The 16,371-nt window shown below is 44.3% G+C and overlaps 1 protein-coding gene across 1 annotated transcript in view; it reads left to right on the plus strand.

The window, feature by feature from the left end:
- Positions 1-6,709: 6,709 nt before the first annotated feature.
- LOC141060798 (zinc metalloproteinase-disintegrin-like protein H3) overlaps positions 6,710-16,371 on the plus strand; it is a 187,038-nt gene continuing 177,376 nt past the window's right edge. Inside the window, exon 1 of the mRNA XM_073557153.1 lies at positions 6,710-6,865. Coding sequence (XP_073413254.1) covers positions 6,814-6,865 — 52 coding nt within the window. The 5' untranslated portion in view covers positions 6,710-6,813. The remainder of the gene's footprint in view (positions 6,866-16,371) is intronic.

The following is a 16,371-nucleotide window of genomic DNA, read 5'->3' on the forward strand; positions in this document are numbered from 1 at the left end:
GTGAAGCATATGGTGAGCGGAAGTTGCTTCTAGTACGCAAACCCAGACTGTGTGAAGACAAAAGTTTGGGGTTCGTGACAACTGGGGGGGGGTGTCGCTAGTAGGGGTATTGGAGAAATGGACCATCAGCCTTATCAGGCGGAAGAACCATTGGAGATCCATTTCTAAATCAAAGGTGTGACACCTATATGAGGGGAAAAAGGACAAACCCTTTTGAAGAATGGCGTATTCAGTGGTATTTAATGTCCTGGAGTATTGTCTTTTGCTTCCTCCCCTGCCCAGGAGATGTGGTATGCTCTGTACGGTCAGACAGACAATTTTTAAAATGAGCTTTCGTTCATGGGAAAACACCTTTAATATGACCAGCTTCCTCTCCCTGTAGACACGTTACGCATCTCCCGCCGGGATCAGCAGAATGATTCACTGCACCTGCGTGGAATTTGCGCAGGCGCAGTAAATCAGACCGCCGCCATCGAAGATGGTAACGGTCAGTGACTCATTCGGCTGATCTCGACGGCGGCGTGTTCACAACGCTGTTCCGCTGGTGGTACCACGCAAGAGGCTGGTAACACCAGCAGTTTCCATATTGAGACACCCATCACTTGGGTGTCCCAATATGGCAGTCGGTGAACTTCCGCCGCTTGGAATTATGGGATCCGGACACATCTGGATGGAACAGGATGTGAAGACATTACAAGGTAAGTATATATTAGATTGAGGATATATATACCAGGATGGGGCCAGGAAGAGGAACATATATACCAGGATGAAGGGCATATATATAGTGTACTAGCTGAAGAGCCCGGCGTTGCCTGGGCATAGTTAGTTAGAACAAATTATACTGATTATATTGCACATAAAAAACGTGCATCTAATCCTATCCTGTGTGATACTAACTGCTGAGCTGTGTATCTAATACTACTCTGTGTCATACTGTGTGCTGAGCTGCGTATCTAATCCTATCCTATGTGATACTGACTGCTAAGCTATGTATCTAATCCTATCCTGTGTGATACTGACTGCTGAGCCATGTGTCTAATCCTTTCCTGTGTGATACTGACTGCTGAGCTGTGTATCTAATCCTATTCTGTGTGATACTGTCTGCTGAGCCATGTGTCTAATCCTATTATGTGATACTGACTGCTGAGCCGTGTATCTAATCCTATCCTGTGTGATACTGACTGCTGAGCCGTGTATCTAATCCTATCCTGTGTGATACTGACTGCTGATATTGCTACACTGTATTCATCTATACCTCATCATCTAGCTATTCGTGCACTTCAGGATCAGTTGCTTAAATATACTAAATACAGTGTGGAATTGCAGCAATTTATTTTATCTGTAACTGAATTTTTGTTAAAAAACAACTATTTTATGTTTAAAAGGAAAAGCAATTTGTTCCTTCAATTACAAGGATGTGCGATGGGGGCGAAATTTTCCCCATTGCTTGCAAATATATTTGTTACTTGGTGGGAGGAAGAAAAAATTTATGGTCAGGAAAATATTTTTATGGATCATATAGAATTTTTTGGAAGATTTATTGATGATCTGATAATAATATGGAAGGGTGATCCAGATAATATAAAAGAATTTATAAAATTCCTTAATACTAATAATCATAATCTAAAATTTACATATCATATGAATAAGGAACGAATTGCTTTTCTTGACATGATGTTGATTGGAAATGAAGCAGATTTTAGGGTTGAAGTATGTTTATATAGAAAACCGCAATCAGGTAATTCTTTGTTGCATGCTAGCAGCAACCATCCCAAACACGTCATTAATAATCTCCCAGTAGGTGAGTTTGTGCGTGCCAAGAGGTGCTGCACAACTGATTCATTTTACAGACAGGAATGTGAAGTAATTGATGAACGATTAAAGACTAGAGGTTATCGCAAGCATCAAATTAATAGGGGTAAAATTGTAGCAGAAAGAAAAACAAGAGATGATTATTTGGAAATAAAATCAAAATTTAGTAATTTTGAGGAGAAACCAGTTTTTATTACTAAATATAGTGATCAATTTAATCAAATAACGGAAATTATTAAATCAAATCTACCTATTTTACGGGTGGATCCAACTTTGAGAACTATATTGGATAAAGGCTGCAATTTTATTCCTAAAAAAGGAACTACAATTGCGAATATTTTGTCCCCCAGTGATCACACTTTGCGTTTTTCATCAGAAAATAATTCAAGCTGCTTATCTGTCTCTGGTAGCTATCGTTGTGGAATAAGATCATGCGGTTTATGTAAATACATGTATAATACGTCTACATTTAAATCCACAGTTACAAAAAATGAATATGTCATAAATATGTTTGCCAACTGTAGTTCCACATATGTTGTTTATTTAATAACATGTGAAACATGCTGCATTCAATATGTGGGCAACACCACACGTTCTCTTCGCAAAAGGATTTCTGAACATCTTTATGATTCATGTAATAAAACTACAAGGAGTCCCTCGGGAGCCTCTCAGCATTTTATTTCTGTACATGGAGGAGATGTCAGTACTTGCAGGGTTAATATAATAGAAACTGTCCCAAACCCCAAGAGGGGAGGCGATAGAAAAAAGGAATTGCAGCGTAAAGAAGCAATGTGGATTTTAAAGTTAAAAACACGATATCCCGCAGGCATGAATTTAAAATCTGATCTTTTATATATATATATGATTAAGATGATGTGGTGATTTCCTCCATGTTCAGATATTATGCTTTATGGTATGGTGGAGAAAATCCTCCCTTCCTGCTATTGTGGACCTCCGCCCATTTTATTTCCTTCCCACTTTACTTCAGCCAGCAAGTGTATATAGGTATATGTTTATTTGTAAGATGTTAAGCTAAAAGTGAAAGGAAAAGTGTTGGAGGCAAATTGACAGCTGCCAGATGTGAACAAGGGGGACTTAAAGAATGAGAGCGATGGCGCCAAACAGTATATACCGTACAGTTGCTAAGGTGGGGCCCTGACATGGGATACTCACCACACACGGGGATATGAGCACACACACAAAATGCGCCACACACTACCACGTGCTTCACCACATAGACCACCCTCAGCACACATTTCACCACACATACACCAACCTCGCCACATAAAAGTTCATACACAAAAGTCGCCACGCTGTCCCAGAGCTGTTTAAAAGCTGAAAAATGAGCTGTGATTGGCTGCCATCAGCAACAGTTTTCTTTGTAGACAGTTGTGGTAACTGAGGCCTATTATTCTTATCATTTCTATGGTGTTATCGTCCTTCTGTAAAGCTGGAAATAACACAATCTATTACCGTGCCAACACAGACCACCCTCTGACACAGACTGCAGGGGGAGCCCAGTATCACACAGGATAGGAATAGATGCACGGCTCAGCAGTCAGTATCACACAGGATAGGATTAGATACACGGCTCAGCACACAGTATCACACTGAATAGGATTAGATACATGGCTCAGCACACAGTATCACACAGAATAGGATTAGATACACGCTCAGCAGTCAGTATTACACAGGATAGGATTAGATACACGGCTCAGCACACAGTATCACACTGAATAGGATTAGATACATGGCTCAGCACACAGTATCACACAGAATAGGATTAGATACACGGCTCAGCAGACAGTATCACACAGGAGAGGATTAGATACACGGCTCAGCACACAGTATCACACAGGATAGGATTAGATACACGGCTCAGCAGTCAGTATCACACAGGAGAGGATTAGATACACGGCTCAGCACACAGTATCACACAGAATAGGATTAGATACACGGCTCAGCACACAGTATCACACAGAATAGGATTAGATACACGGCTCAGCAGACAGTATCACACAGGATAGGATTAGATACACGGCTCAGCACACAGTATCACACAGAATAGTATTAGATACATGGCTCAGCACACAGTATCACACAGAATAGGATTAGATGCACGGCTCAGCAGACAGTATCACACAGGACAGGATTAGAAACACAGCTCAGCATGCAGTATCACACAGAATAGGATTAGATGCACGGCTCAGCAGTCAGTATCACACAGGATAGGATTAGATACACAGCTCAGCAGTCAGTATCACAGAGGATAGGATTAGACACATGGCTCAGCATTCAGTATCACACAGGATAGGATTAGATACACGGCTCAGCAGACAGTATCACACAGAATAGTATTAGATACACGGCTCAACAGTCAGTATCACACAGGATAGGATTAGATACACAGCTCAGCAGTCAGTATCACACAGGATAGGATTAGATGCACGGTTTTTCTGTGCGATATAATCATTATAATTTGTTATAACTAACCACAGTTAGTTACTATGCCCAGGCATCGCCGGGCTCTTCAGCTAGTATATATATATATACCTGGTTGGGGCCCAGGATAGGGGGCATGCATACCAGGATGGGGCCCCGGTTGAAGGACATAAATACCAGGATGGGGGATATATATACCAGGATGGAACCAGGAAGGGGAACATATATGCTGGGATGGAGGACATGTATATATACCAAGATGGGGCCAGATGAGGGACATATATATCTGGATGGGGGACATATACTAAGATGGGCACAGAATGGGGGACGTATACAGGGTGGGCCATTTATATGGATACACCTAAATAAAATGGGAATGGTTGGTGATATCAACTTCCTGTTTGTGGCACATTAGTGTATGGGAGGGGGGAAACTTTTCAGGATGAGTGGTGACCATGGCGGCCATTTTGAAGTCAGCCATTTTGGATCCAACTTTATTTTTTCAATGGGAAGAGGGTCATGTACCACATCAAACTTATTGAGAATTTCACAAGAAAAACAATGGTGTGCTTGGTTTTAATGTAACGTTATTCTTTCATGAGTTATTTACAAGTTTCTCTTTCATTACAGCCATTGACATGTCGTGAGGAGCGGATAGAAGTTATGTTAATGTCTGGAGAATGCAATACCCGTGTCATTGCAGCAAATTTCAATGCAAGACACCCTACGCAAGAAAACTGTCAACATTCCCACTTTATTTAGGTGTATCCATATAAATGGCCCACCCAAAAAAGTTTGCCTCATCACTGAACATAATATTGTGTGTAAACTGAGGGTCCTGTTCCAATTTTTGTTTTGCACATTCTGCAAATTCAGCGTGCCGATCAGGGTCACCAACCATTCCCATTTTATTGAGGTGTATCCATATAAATGTCCCACCCTGTATATCAGGAATGAGCCAAAGATTAGGGACATTACTACATAATGGGGGAGGAGGTGCAACTTGTATGTCCTTTTAAGATTTAGAGCACTGCAAGGGTCCATACATTTGAACAATATGCGGCAGGTGAGGGGCTCAGGTCCAAATCTTTCACCAAGACCCATCGAACTCTAGTTAAGCCACTGATGACGATGATGGTGGCGATGATGATGACACCAACCAAGTTCTACTTGAGGGTGCAGCATAGCTGATAGATGAACATAACAAGAAGGGGGAGGATGACAACTGGAGGCTTGTTCTGATTGCTTGCCAGCTTGATTTTCCCAAATGAGCAGGTGATGTTGCTTCATATATGAATGAAGAAGTGTAGTTCCTAGTCTGTAGCTTATTTTCCTCTTGCAGTGTCTGCAGACTACCAAATAATGCTGGCAAATAATCTCCAGGCAGCAATATGCAAAAGAATTCCCACACATGAGATGACTACACATAAAACTCGCCGACATCCGACCGGATCTTTCAGTCAATATTGAGCCTCCTTCCCTAACAGTACGCACAACATCAACTGCTCTAGGGCTGACTACAGAACAAGTAGATTTTTCTCCAGATTATCTTTTAGCCACCTGTGTTGTTTATAGCCGAGGCATCCCCTGATGACAGTACCTCTTCGGCACCCCTTTCTGGTACTCGAGTCTTGTCTACCACAGGATCATCATCATTGTTGTTACCACACAGCATTCAATCTTGAATATTCCAGACGTGTTTTTCTTTGGTGGGTCAAGAGACATAGGCTATTGTTCATATGAAAAAAATAACTATAACAATAAAGAAGTGATGCAATGTATAAAGTAAATATTTTTTTAATATACAGTAAATCACATAAAAACATATTAAAATAGAAGAATGCCCCCTGAACAAGCTGGGCGAAACGTGCGTTGGGGCAGAGAGACGCTATCATCTTACTTCTCCCATAGCGATTTACACTGTCAGGTGGTGGCTTCTGTCACCATAGCTTAGTGATTGTACTCTCCCAAATCTAAAAGTCAGCATCCATCATGTGGATAAGTGATACTTTCTTCTAACCCTTTAGGCTTTGTGCCCATAATGAGTTTTTGACACTGAATTTTTTTCGCTGAGCAAGAAACAAGCGTCTTAGGCCACGCTCACATGCTCAGTGTTTGGTCAGCAATTTGCATTAGTATTATTAAGGCAAAATCAGATGTGGAATAATCAGAGGAAAAGTATAATAGAAAAACGTCAACACTTTTGTATTTATCACCCACTCCTGATACCCAATTCTCTGGATACCACAATCCCCAATAACCACTACTTGAATTACTGTCTATAAAACTAGTGCCAAGAAAACAGGTAATTGATTTTTAGAAAATTCCGCATATTGCCGTCCTGGTCACATCACCTGGCACATAAAGTATAATGCCAATGTAAACAGGGAAGGAATAGGACAAAAAATACAATAGACAGGGGCATCTACAATGCTGTCACCTCCATCTGGGCAGAGTTGAGTAACCTGTTTGCTCTTGTGAGTCTATAAATTCCTGATCCAGTGCACACAATGCTCAGCGCTCCCTCAGTTTCTACTGGAAGGTGTGAGATCTAGGACCATGCTGAGGACTGGGCTGCTCCTGCTGGCACTGTTGGACTGCCAGCTACTAGGTGAGTCCTGGCACAGGGGGGCTCCTTGTTTCAGAGTCAGTAATGGCATGATCTATAGGAGGGGACTCGGCGATGGAGACTCTGCACTTCTCCTATAAGGGCTGATACTAAGTGACTAGGATTGGTTTCAATAGTTTTGCAAAGTTTGGGGAAAGTTTCTAAGCACAGATATTACTTCTGCCGGAATGGGACATAGTCCTGTGCTGAGCCAGGTGCTTGGATTGGTGAGGATGGGTCATCTAGTCCAGGTGTACATACACCAATGATTGCCACCGCCAGTGACAGATCCTGCTCAGGTTGGTGAAATCTGCTGCTAAAATAAGTAAGATCTGCAGAGCATTGCCTCCTCGGTCAGGCCAACTCCAATGTTGATTCTGGAAAGTCGGACGAGTGTCAGGTGAGTACAATGTGATTTTTCTCCCTTGACATCCGTATGGTGCGTTTTTTTCTTTGCAACTATTATTCTACAATCATTTACAGTGTTCTGTGCTACAGAATGGTAATGTATCCCTAAATGAGCCCTAAGGCTAAGTTCACACTAGGCATTTTTGCAGCTTTTTTTAATGTGTTTTTTTATGCAAATTTTCAACTGCGTTTTACAGTATCTGCAAAGTCTATGAGATTTCAGAAATCTCACACACATTGGGTATTTTGTCATCAGTATTTTGTGCTTTGCATGTTTGTTTTTTTTTGCACGATGGAGCACGTCACTTCTTTCAGCGTTTTTTTTCAGCGTTTTTCATCCATTGAAAATCTGCACCAAAAACGGAGTTATCAGGTTTTGCTTCATTTTTTGGGCCAAAATATGATTCTATAGAATAGGACTACAACACTAAACTTTCTCAGCATGCACCACAGACAAATCTAGCATGCAAAAAACGCACAAAAAACGCAAGTAAAACCAAGTAAAATATGCTTTTTTTCTGCAGCTTCTTTCCTGTCAAGAGATCAGGTTTTGCTGCAGAAAAATAAATGCTGAAAAAATGCCTAGTATGAACTTACTCTTAGGGTTCGCTCACAGGAGTGTACAGTATAACTCAGACGAGGAGTGCTGTGCAATGTTTTATCGGATAGAATTAGAATCCGTGTTATACTGTGGGGCAATGCAGATCTGCTGCGAGTGGCTCTGCAAATCGGATCATGTGCACCCGTTTAAGTCTATGGGTGCGTGTAAAACATCCAGGTGCAACCCGATTTATGCAGACACAGACAAAGAAGATGGAGGAATTAAGTTCTCCGTCTTCTCCACGCCTGTGATATGAGTCTCTCGTACAAGAGAATGGGATCAAAGTAAACGGACGATCGGATCAAAGTGTAATTTGCACAATCGGCACATAGAATAACATTGGTCTTGTGTTTTGTCAGATCACTCTCGGACCATAAATACGGCAATCTGCACGAGTCCTAATGATGATTTGTCTGTATCATTGATTGCAAGCTCTTGGGAAATAAACGTATCACTATACAGACCGGTCTGTGAATCAATGCATTAATTAATTCAGCGAGTTCATCTGCACGGTCTGCTAATATTGGGCACAATAACTAATGATCACTTATGTGCTGCCATGTAAGCCGTAATTTCAATGCTTTTATACCTCCATAATATGGCAGGCAGGGCCCCCTCACCAGCCTTTGTTATAATCTTACAGGTCAACAAACAAAAATCAGTCATTTTTGTGGCTCTGTTCCAAAATCTTCTCCGGTCCAGTGTAAGGGCAGTTTCACACGTCAGTGTCTCCGGTACGTGTAGTGACAGTTTTCTCACGTACCAGAGACACTGACACATGTACATTTAGACACATTCGAATAAATGTGTCTATGCAGATGTCAGCGTGTTTTCACGGACCGTGTGTCCGTGTGCAAAACACGCTGACATGTCTGTTTTTGTGCAACAGCACGGATCACACGGACCCATACAAGTCAATGGGTCCGTGTAAACACGTACCGCACACGGATGCTGTCCGTGTGCGATCCGTGTGCGTTTTTAAATGTCAAAGGGTTAACATTGAAAATAATTTTTCAAAAACACGGACAGCATACGGACAGCACACGGATGGTACACACGGACATACGGATAGCACGCGGATGTCACACGGATGGCATACGTATGCACATGGACACACGGACACGGATAGCTCCGGTACCGTTTTTTCCGGTACCGGAATTATCTGGATATGTGAAACTGCCCTAAGGGAGTAAGGCTAGTTTCACACTTGCTTTTTTTTGCAGCGCGTTTTTCCCGCAAAAAAACGCATTGAAAAAACGCATACAAAAGCATACAACTGCTGCGTTTTTTTCAAGCATTTTTATGAGCATGCATGAAAAAAACGCAGCGTTTTTATGCGTTTGTATGCGTTTTTAGTGCGTTTTTACCACGTTTGCGTTTTTTTCCAACATTAGGTGGCCCCTCACACTAACCCAAACCATGACTTTACTAACCCTAACCCTGACCCTAACCCTAACCCTAACCCTAACCCTAACCCTGACCCTAACCCTAACCCTGACCCTAACCCTTAACCAAACCATACTTAACCCTAACCCTGACCCTAACCCTAACCCTAACCCTGACCCTAACCCTTAACAAAACCATACTTAACCCTAACCCTGACCCTAACCCTAACCCTAACCCTGACCCTAACCCTTAACCAAACCATACTTAACCCTAACCCTGACCCAAACCCCAACCCTAACCCTGACCCTGACCCTAACCCTAACCCTAAACCCCCTTAACTAACCCTAACTCTAACCCAAACCCCTAAATTCCATGGTTAACAAAAAAACGCATGTGCAAAAAAACGCATACATGAGCATGCCAGTGCGCACATATGCGCATCCATAGGCTATAATGGCCATTTTTAGCGCAAAACGTGCGCATATGTGCGCATGCGCTTTTTTGCAGGGCCAAAAAATGCAACATGCTGCGTCTGGAAAATACAAACGCACACCCCAAAAAAACGCAGCGCATGAAAATCGCATACATGCGCTTACCAGCGCGCAGGTATGCGCACCCATGTTAAATATAGGGGAAAAAACGCATGCGCACATATGCGTTTTTTTCCAGCGCTAAAAAACGCAAATGTGAAACCAGCCTAAGATATGATGTCTTTCTTGGTTCCCTTCCTTGGATTGTCCCTCCTATGTTATTGTATATTTATTGCTAAGTAATAATGTTAATGATATACATCTGCGCTACTGCTACATAGAAAATATATATTATCGCTCGTCTTTAATGGTATTGCCACATGTATGCGTTACCATTGTGTAGAAAGCCGTAACATATTGTGTTGTGTTTCTGTATTATATTACTACATAATATAGTGTGTCTGTTGTGCATGTACAGTTATGGAAAGTCAGTGCATCCTTCTGGGGACATTAGAGGAGGGCACGTTAGTATATAGTTTACATAGTCATGGGTAAGTGTAGTTCTGTTGCGGGCCACTAGATGGGGGCATACTAGTGGGCTCTAGGTATAGCTGACAGGATGGTTATAGAGGGTTAAGTGTAGGAGAGGCTGCCGGGTAGTAAGCAGGGACTTCGTAGGAAGTTAGGTCAGACGGGGCCAGGATGCCCTAGTGTCCACATGGGCTCTAGGCCAGGACAGCTTGGCAGCCATGGCCACTGTGTGTCATAGCAGTGGGCCAGTACAGAAACGGAAAGATGTGGCGACTTGTCGCCTGGGCCGATGCTTTTAGGGCAGGAGTCGGCTGGACAGCTGAAGTGAGGGGAGCTGGAGCTTCGATGAGTTCGGTACAGACATGCCGGATGCTTTACCAGAGGCAACCAAACCCGGTGGCTGATGATTTTGAAACAGGCAGAAGGAATTTCCATCACTCTGGAACTCTTTACCACAACATATCAGACTCTGGCCTACAATGGAAACCTTCAAACAGAACATGAAGACCTACCTCTTCTGACAAGGCTACAACCTGCAGTAACCACCGATCCACCAAACCGCTGCACGACCAGCTCTACCCTCGCCTACTGTATCCTCACCCTTCCCTTGTAGATTGTGAGCCCTCGCGGGCAGGATCCTCTCTCCCCCTGTACCAGTCGTGACTTGTATTGTTTAAGATTATTGTACTTGTATGTATTATGTATACCCCTCCTCACATGTAAAGCGCCATGGAACAAATGGCGCTATAATAATAAATAATAATAATAAATAATAATAATAATCATTGCAAGATAAGGCCAGGAAGGAACTTTGGAGCAGTCTAAGACGGTCCGGTCCAGCCGTGTACTGCACAGAAGTGATAGCCAGAAAGGGAAAGCTAAGGAAACAAGCAAATGTCACAATGTGCCAACTGTGGATGTAACGTGTGAAGTACTCAGTAAAGAAAGTGTTAGACTGGGACGGTCTTCTATTCTGTGGGATGGGGGCTTTCCTTACAATGAGGACTCACCGCACAGGAATGAAGAATGACTGGGATTTAAGAAGTGATTGGGAGTTTCGGTGCTGAGCGCTGGGAATATGGGCCCTGAGGGGCCACTGGTAATATAGGCCCTCTGAGGCTGCATGGAATATCAGCCCTCAGGGGCTGCTGGGAATATGGGCCCTGCTTGTAGATACAGTCCGAGTTCTGTCACGGTCACGTGTGTCTGGACGCAGCGAGTACCGCAAGGCGAACCCATATGACACACGTGACCTTGGATACACCGCCTCCAGTGGGGGGAATTTAAATAATAACATATGCAGCTGGATACGCTGCCTCCAACTGGCGAATTTAGGTATTACACGTATTTATACAATAGTCTGGAAACCCCGCCTCCAGTAAGGCAAATTTAAATAATAAAGGGGAACCTGGGTAACATTAACAATGGTGGGCCCTGCGATAGGGAATAGGGCCGTGGAGACCTCCTGCACTCCCCTGAGCCCCTGCACTCCCAACGTTCCCTATGCCGGTTCCGCACCGGGCGACGCACAGGAACCTTAAAACCCTGACTCGCCCTGACCCTAAACCCTCACTAGGGAATTGGTCGATGCGGAAATTAATCCCACCACTGCACTAAACACACACAAGGGAAAATGACAATACAGGAGGAACACCACTTAGATTTGCTCTGTTGCGTACGCTCCTAGCAACAGAGCCCACCACCTGCGTGCATCTTCTCCTCCACCCGGATCCATCACCATAACCGGATCCATCACCATAGTGCAGCCTTGGAGCAGAGTCCACCACCAGTTGCAGCTGCCCAGTAAACAGAGTCCCAAAGATGAGTCCAGCTTCTGCCAAAAAGTCCAGCATGCTTGAGTCCAGTTTTCAGCAACCAAGTCCAGCATGCTGAGTGCAACTCTCACCATCGTCACCACTCCACCAAGCCATGCAAGCACCTCCTGCTGACACCATAAACTGCGACTCCACCACGCCATGCCAGCCCTCCATCCAGACTCCATAGCTGACTCAACCCCTCTGGCTGGGCTGCCCAGGACTCTCATTCAGCTCCTTCTTTCACCCAGACTTCCTTGAGAATGACTAACTAACAATATCACCAACAGATATCAAACACACCTGACACTCATTTATAGAGCATCACACCTGTTTTATAATTACGTGCACATTAAACCAAAGACACTAAAGTGCACTACCGCTCACCACCACTGGGGCAACTTAGCATGAACGACACCACGTGTAATAATTCTAATGGCCACCGGGGGAAATCACACCACTTTGGCACCAAGCCAAAGGATAAAAAGTTCACTTTGTCCATTTAACTTGTCAGATCCAGCCTGGATCATGACAAGTTCATGCAGGAATGCCAGACTTAGTACATACATCAGTGTCCTGTAAGGAGGATGGGACAGATACTATCATGTATGGAAAGTGTCATTTTACCAGTTGACATAGAAGGAAATTCTTGCATTGTTGTGCATAACATTATATTGGAAGATGTTGCAATATTAAAGTGAATCAGTCACCCCCTCGACATATATGACCTATTAATATGGGCATACAGGTGATAGAAATGTTATACTAGTCCTACCTGTCTGCCTCATATTAACGGTTTGCTGCTGAGAAATGTTATTTTCTGTCTTTATGTTAATGATTTCTTCCAGGCTCTGGGGCATGTGGTGCCTGGAAGCAATCCCTGCCCCTGTCCTCATTGTAATACTTACCCCCTCCCATGCATGTCAGTTATGACCCTGGAATCCCGCACCTGTTCCATGCACTCCCTACACTATTTGTACCTCATCCTCTCTTCTCTGGGCGCTATATTCAGGGATCTTCAGGCGCCGGCGAGTCACTGTGACCTCCGGTGTGTGCTCCGATAAAGTGCTCTCCTCAATTCCTCCCTGCACAGTCATCACTAGTAGCCATATGTACATAGCGATGTTTCAGTGCGTTAGCGGTATCATCAGGGGATGGGACATAGGCTTGAAGCCTACGTCCCCTGATGACGCCGCTAACGTGGTGAAACATGTTGGGGGACTAGTGCACTAAAATACACTGTCCTATTCTGCCAGATAAGTGTTAGCATCCCGGGGTGCCACACACTACTAGAATACAGAGAGCAGTAAGCACTTTAATATAAAAATAATTTAGACAGATTAGGGACTGAATTTTATACCCTAAGTGGTTTATGTTTTAGATTACAATTAAAAGTTAAATTTTAAAGCCATCCAGTGAGGGTATATTTGGGGTTCTCCCCAGTTTGTTAATTATTATCTACAGACACAGACGGATCCTTCTCCACAAGTGACTTTCCTAGTTTTACTCCTCTTAAAACAATTGATGCCTGCAGTTTCTTAGTACCCACAAGTTAGGATTCTTTCCAATGGCAATGCACGGACTGACAGCACATCTCTCGAACCGAGTTTGACAGTCTCATAGAAATATATGGTTGGGACACTCCCGGCCAGACCGTGCATTGTGATCCCATATCGGACTGATGATCACAGACATCTGAAAGTGCCCTTTGCAATTTTCTGCAGCCATCAAGCCTTACATTGTAGCCAACTAATCTGCAAATATGTTGATCTGTTGGTAAAATATGGTCATACATCATAAAGGTCAGTAGAGAATGTCCTTTTATGAATCATACTAGGTCTCAGAGGAAAGCCAATGGCAACCAAAGAAGAATACATTGTTCCAGGATACAAGAAATCAGGGTGGTCCTCATAACTGCAACAACAGATGTTCATCTGAGACCTAAGGCCTCTTTCACACATCAGGTTTTCGCCGTCAGGCGCGATCCGGCGCTTTTGACAAAAACCGGATCCGGCGAAATGCAATGCCGGATCCGGTTTCCCCCCCATTGACTTGCATTAGAGCCGGATCGAGCCGGATGGCCATGCGTTTCATCCGGTTTTTGCCGGATCCGGCAATGTGTCGCGATCCGGCGTCTGGAAAAAACGGCTACTGTAATGTTTTTGTCTCCGGCAAAAGCCTATGAGCGCCGCAATGCGCCTGATCCAGCGACAGCTGGATCCGGTGGCCGGATCCGTTTTTTTTGGTCTGAGCATGCTCAGTAGCTCTGCCCACAAGACACATATATAAAAGCAAGACAGTGGGACCCTCAGCCACACCCAACATGCCACCCAAGACAAGAACCAGGTGCAGGAGAAGGCAAAAGACATCTGCAGCAGCACCATCAGCACCACCACCACCCCAAATGGAGCAGCATGCTGAACAACGGGAGGGGAGTCCAGCAGCAGATGAGAGACGGTAATTATCAAATCCCCAATTCCTCCAAACTAGGGCCATGGAATATCAAGATATTCATTGGCCCTTTGTTTCTCTTTATTCAACAGCCGCCCAAGAGATGCAGCAGCAGCAGCAGCAATGGCAGCACTGGCAGCAGCAACACCACCCACAGCCATGGAGTCTGGCCAGCAGGAAGACAGCACATCTTCTTCTGGGAGCCCTCCCTCGCATCGTCAGCGTTTGACGGTAAGTTTTTATTTCCAAAATCCATCATCTCTGTAATATATGTCTATTCATTGCCTTTTATTTCAAAACAGGAATCACAAGATGAAGAGGAGCTCCCAGAAGAAGAAGGAAGGGGTGGACAGACACCTGGAGTGGGCTCACAATTGGTAAGATTTTTGCATCAAACGCAGAAACACAACATCACACTACACACAACACATAGAAAACAATGTTCTGCAGACCACACACAGCAAACAAATGCCTACATCCAAAGACATAACATTTTTTGTTTTCTTCTCTAGTATTCCCAATCTGGTGCTCGGCCAAGAGGTCCTCGCAGTGCCTCCCAGGGTCGTCGGCGACAGCAACGCGGCGGTCACCAGCGTGTAAGTATAAATATTTTTGCTTTGTTTTTTTGCACTTTTTATTTCATTTCTTTTGTGGAGGCTAATTATGTTATTTTTGTCTTTTTCTTTAACAGCCTTCACAGCGTGCTCCCGACTCTGACGGTGAGGATGGAGGAATCGATGTGGACCACCTCATCGATCTCGTCAGAGAAAGGGAGCCGCTCTGGAATATGGCTGACCGCCGCCATGCTGACCTTATCGTTACCCGACGACTCTGGGAGGAAATCTGTTCGCTCCTTGTGGACCGCTGGGAGGACCTCGATGCTCGGGCCCAGATTAAAGAGCGTAAGTATATACAGTACCGGTTGCTTGATTTAAACCAGTGTTTCCCGAACTCCAGTCCTCGTGGTCCCCACGGATCATGTGTTCAGGATTTCTATTTACTTTGGAAATCCTGAAAACATGACCCCTGGGGACCATGAGGACTGGAGTTTGGGAAACACTGATGTTGTATACTAACCACTTTGTCCTTTCTCGTTTCAGGGGAGAGAATTGTGAAGCGGTGGCGGTCTGTGAGGGATCGTTTCAAGAAGGAGTTCAATAAAGAGATGCGGGCCCCGAGTGGATCTGGAGGACGCAGGATCAAGTACAAGTACGCATGAGCCCTGTCGTTCCTCCGGGATACAATGGTCACCAGAAGGTAAATATTACACACCACATGTGACAAAAAAATGTTTAGATGTAACTTTTTTTTTTCAGCCAGGGCCATACCATGTCACTATTTTAATTGTTTTTTTTTCTCTTTATTCCACAGCACGGTGAGCAGCACTCGGGAGCCTGCACGATTGGACCCTTCTGAGGCGATCCCTGAGGAGACCGGCACCGAGGGACACTTCGACTGCCCCGGTACATCTGCACCTTCCCAGCCTTCCCACACATTTGACCCATCTGTCCCATCCACCAGCACAGGAGCATCGTGGCCGCCTACATTACATGAAGCTGCTGGTGAGGAGATCGCTTTCCCTTTACCCCACCCTTCTGCCCCTGCCACCTCTAGTACACCTGCGGGTACTGGGCGGCAGCGGCAGAGGGGTCAGGAAAAGACTTATGCGCAAGAGTTCTTGCATCTGAATGCATCTTTCCAGAACTGTCTAAAAGTCTTGTCAGAGCAAATCTCCGCAGGCTTTCAGCAGATCAACTCCAGCATTCTGGAGGTGAAGACACTTCTGCAAACCATACATTCAGAAGCAAGATCTTCGCCAAACCACACCTTTTTCAGGTCTGTTGTGGA

The sequence above is a fragment of the Dendrobates tinctorius genome, unplaced genomic scaffold (genome assembly GCF_039654945.1).
Source record: "Dendrobates tinctorius isolate UK_male_01 unplaced genomic scaffold, ASM3965494v1 ptg000245l, whole genome shotgun sequence".
In the NCBI taxonomy this organism is placed as follows: Eukaryota; Metazoa; Chordata; class Amphibia; order Anura; family Dendrobatidae; genus Dendrobates; species Dendrobates tinctorius.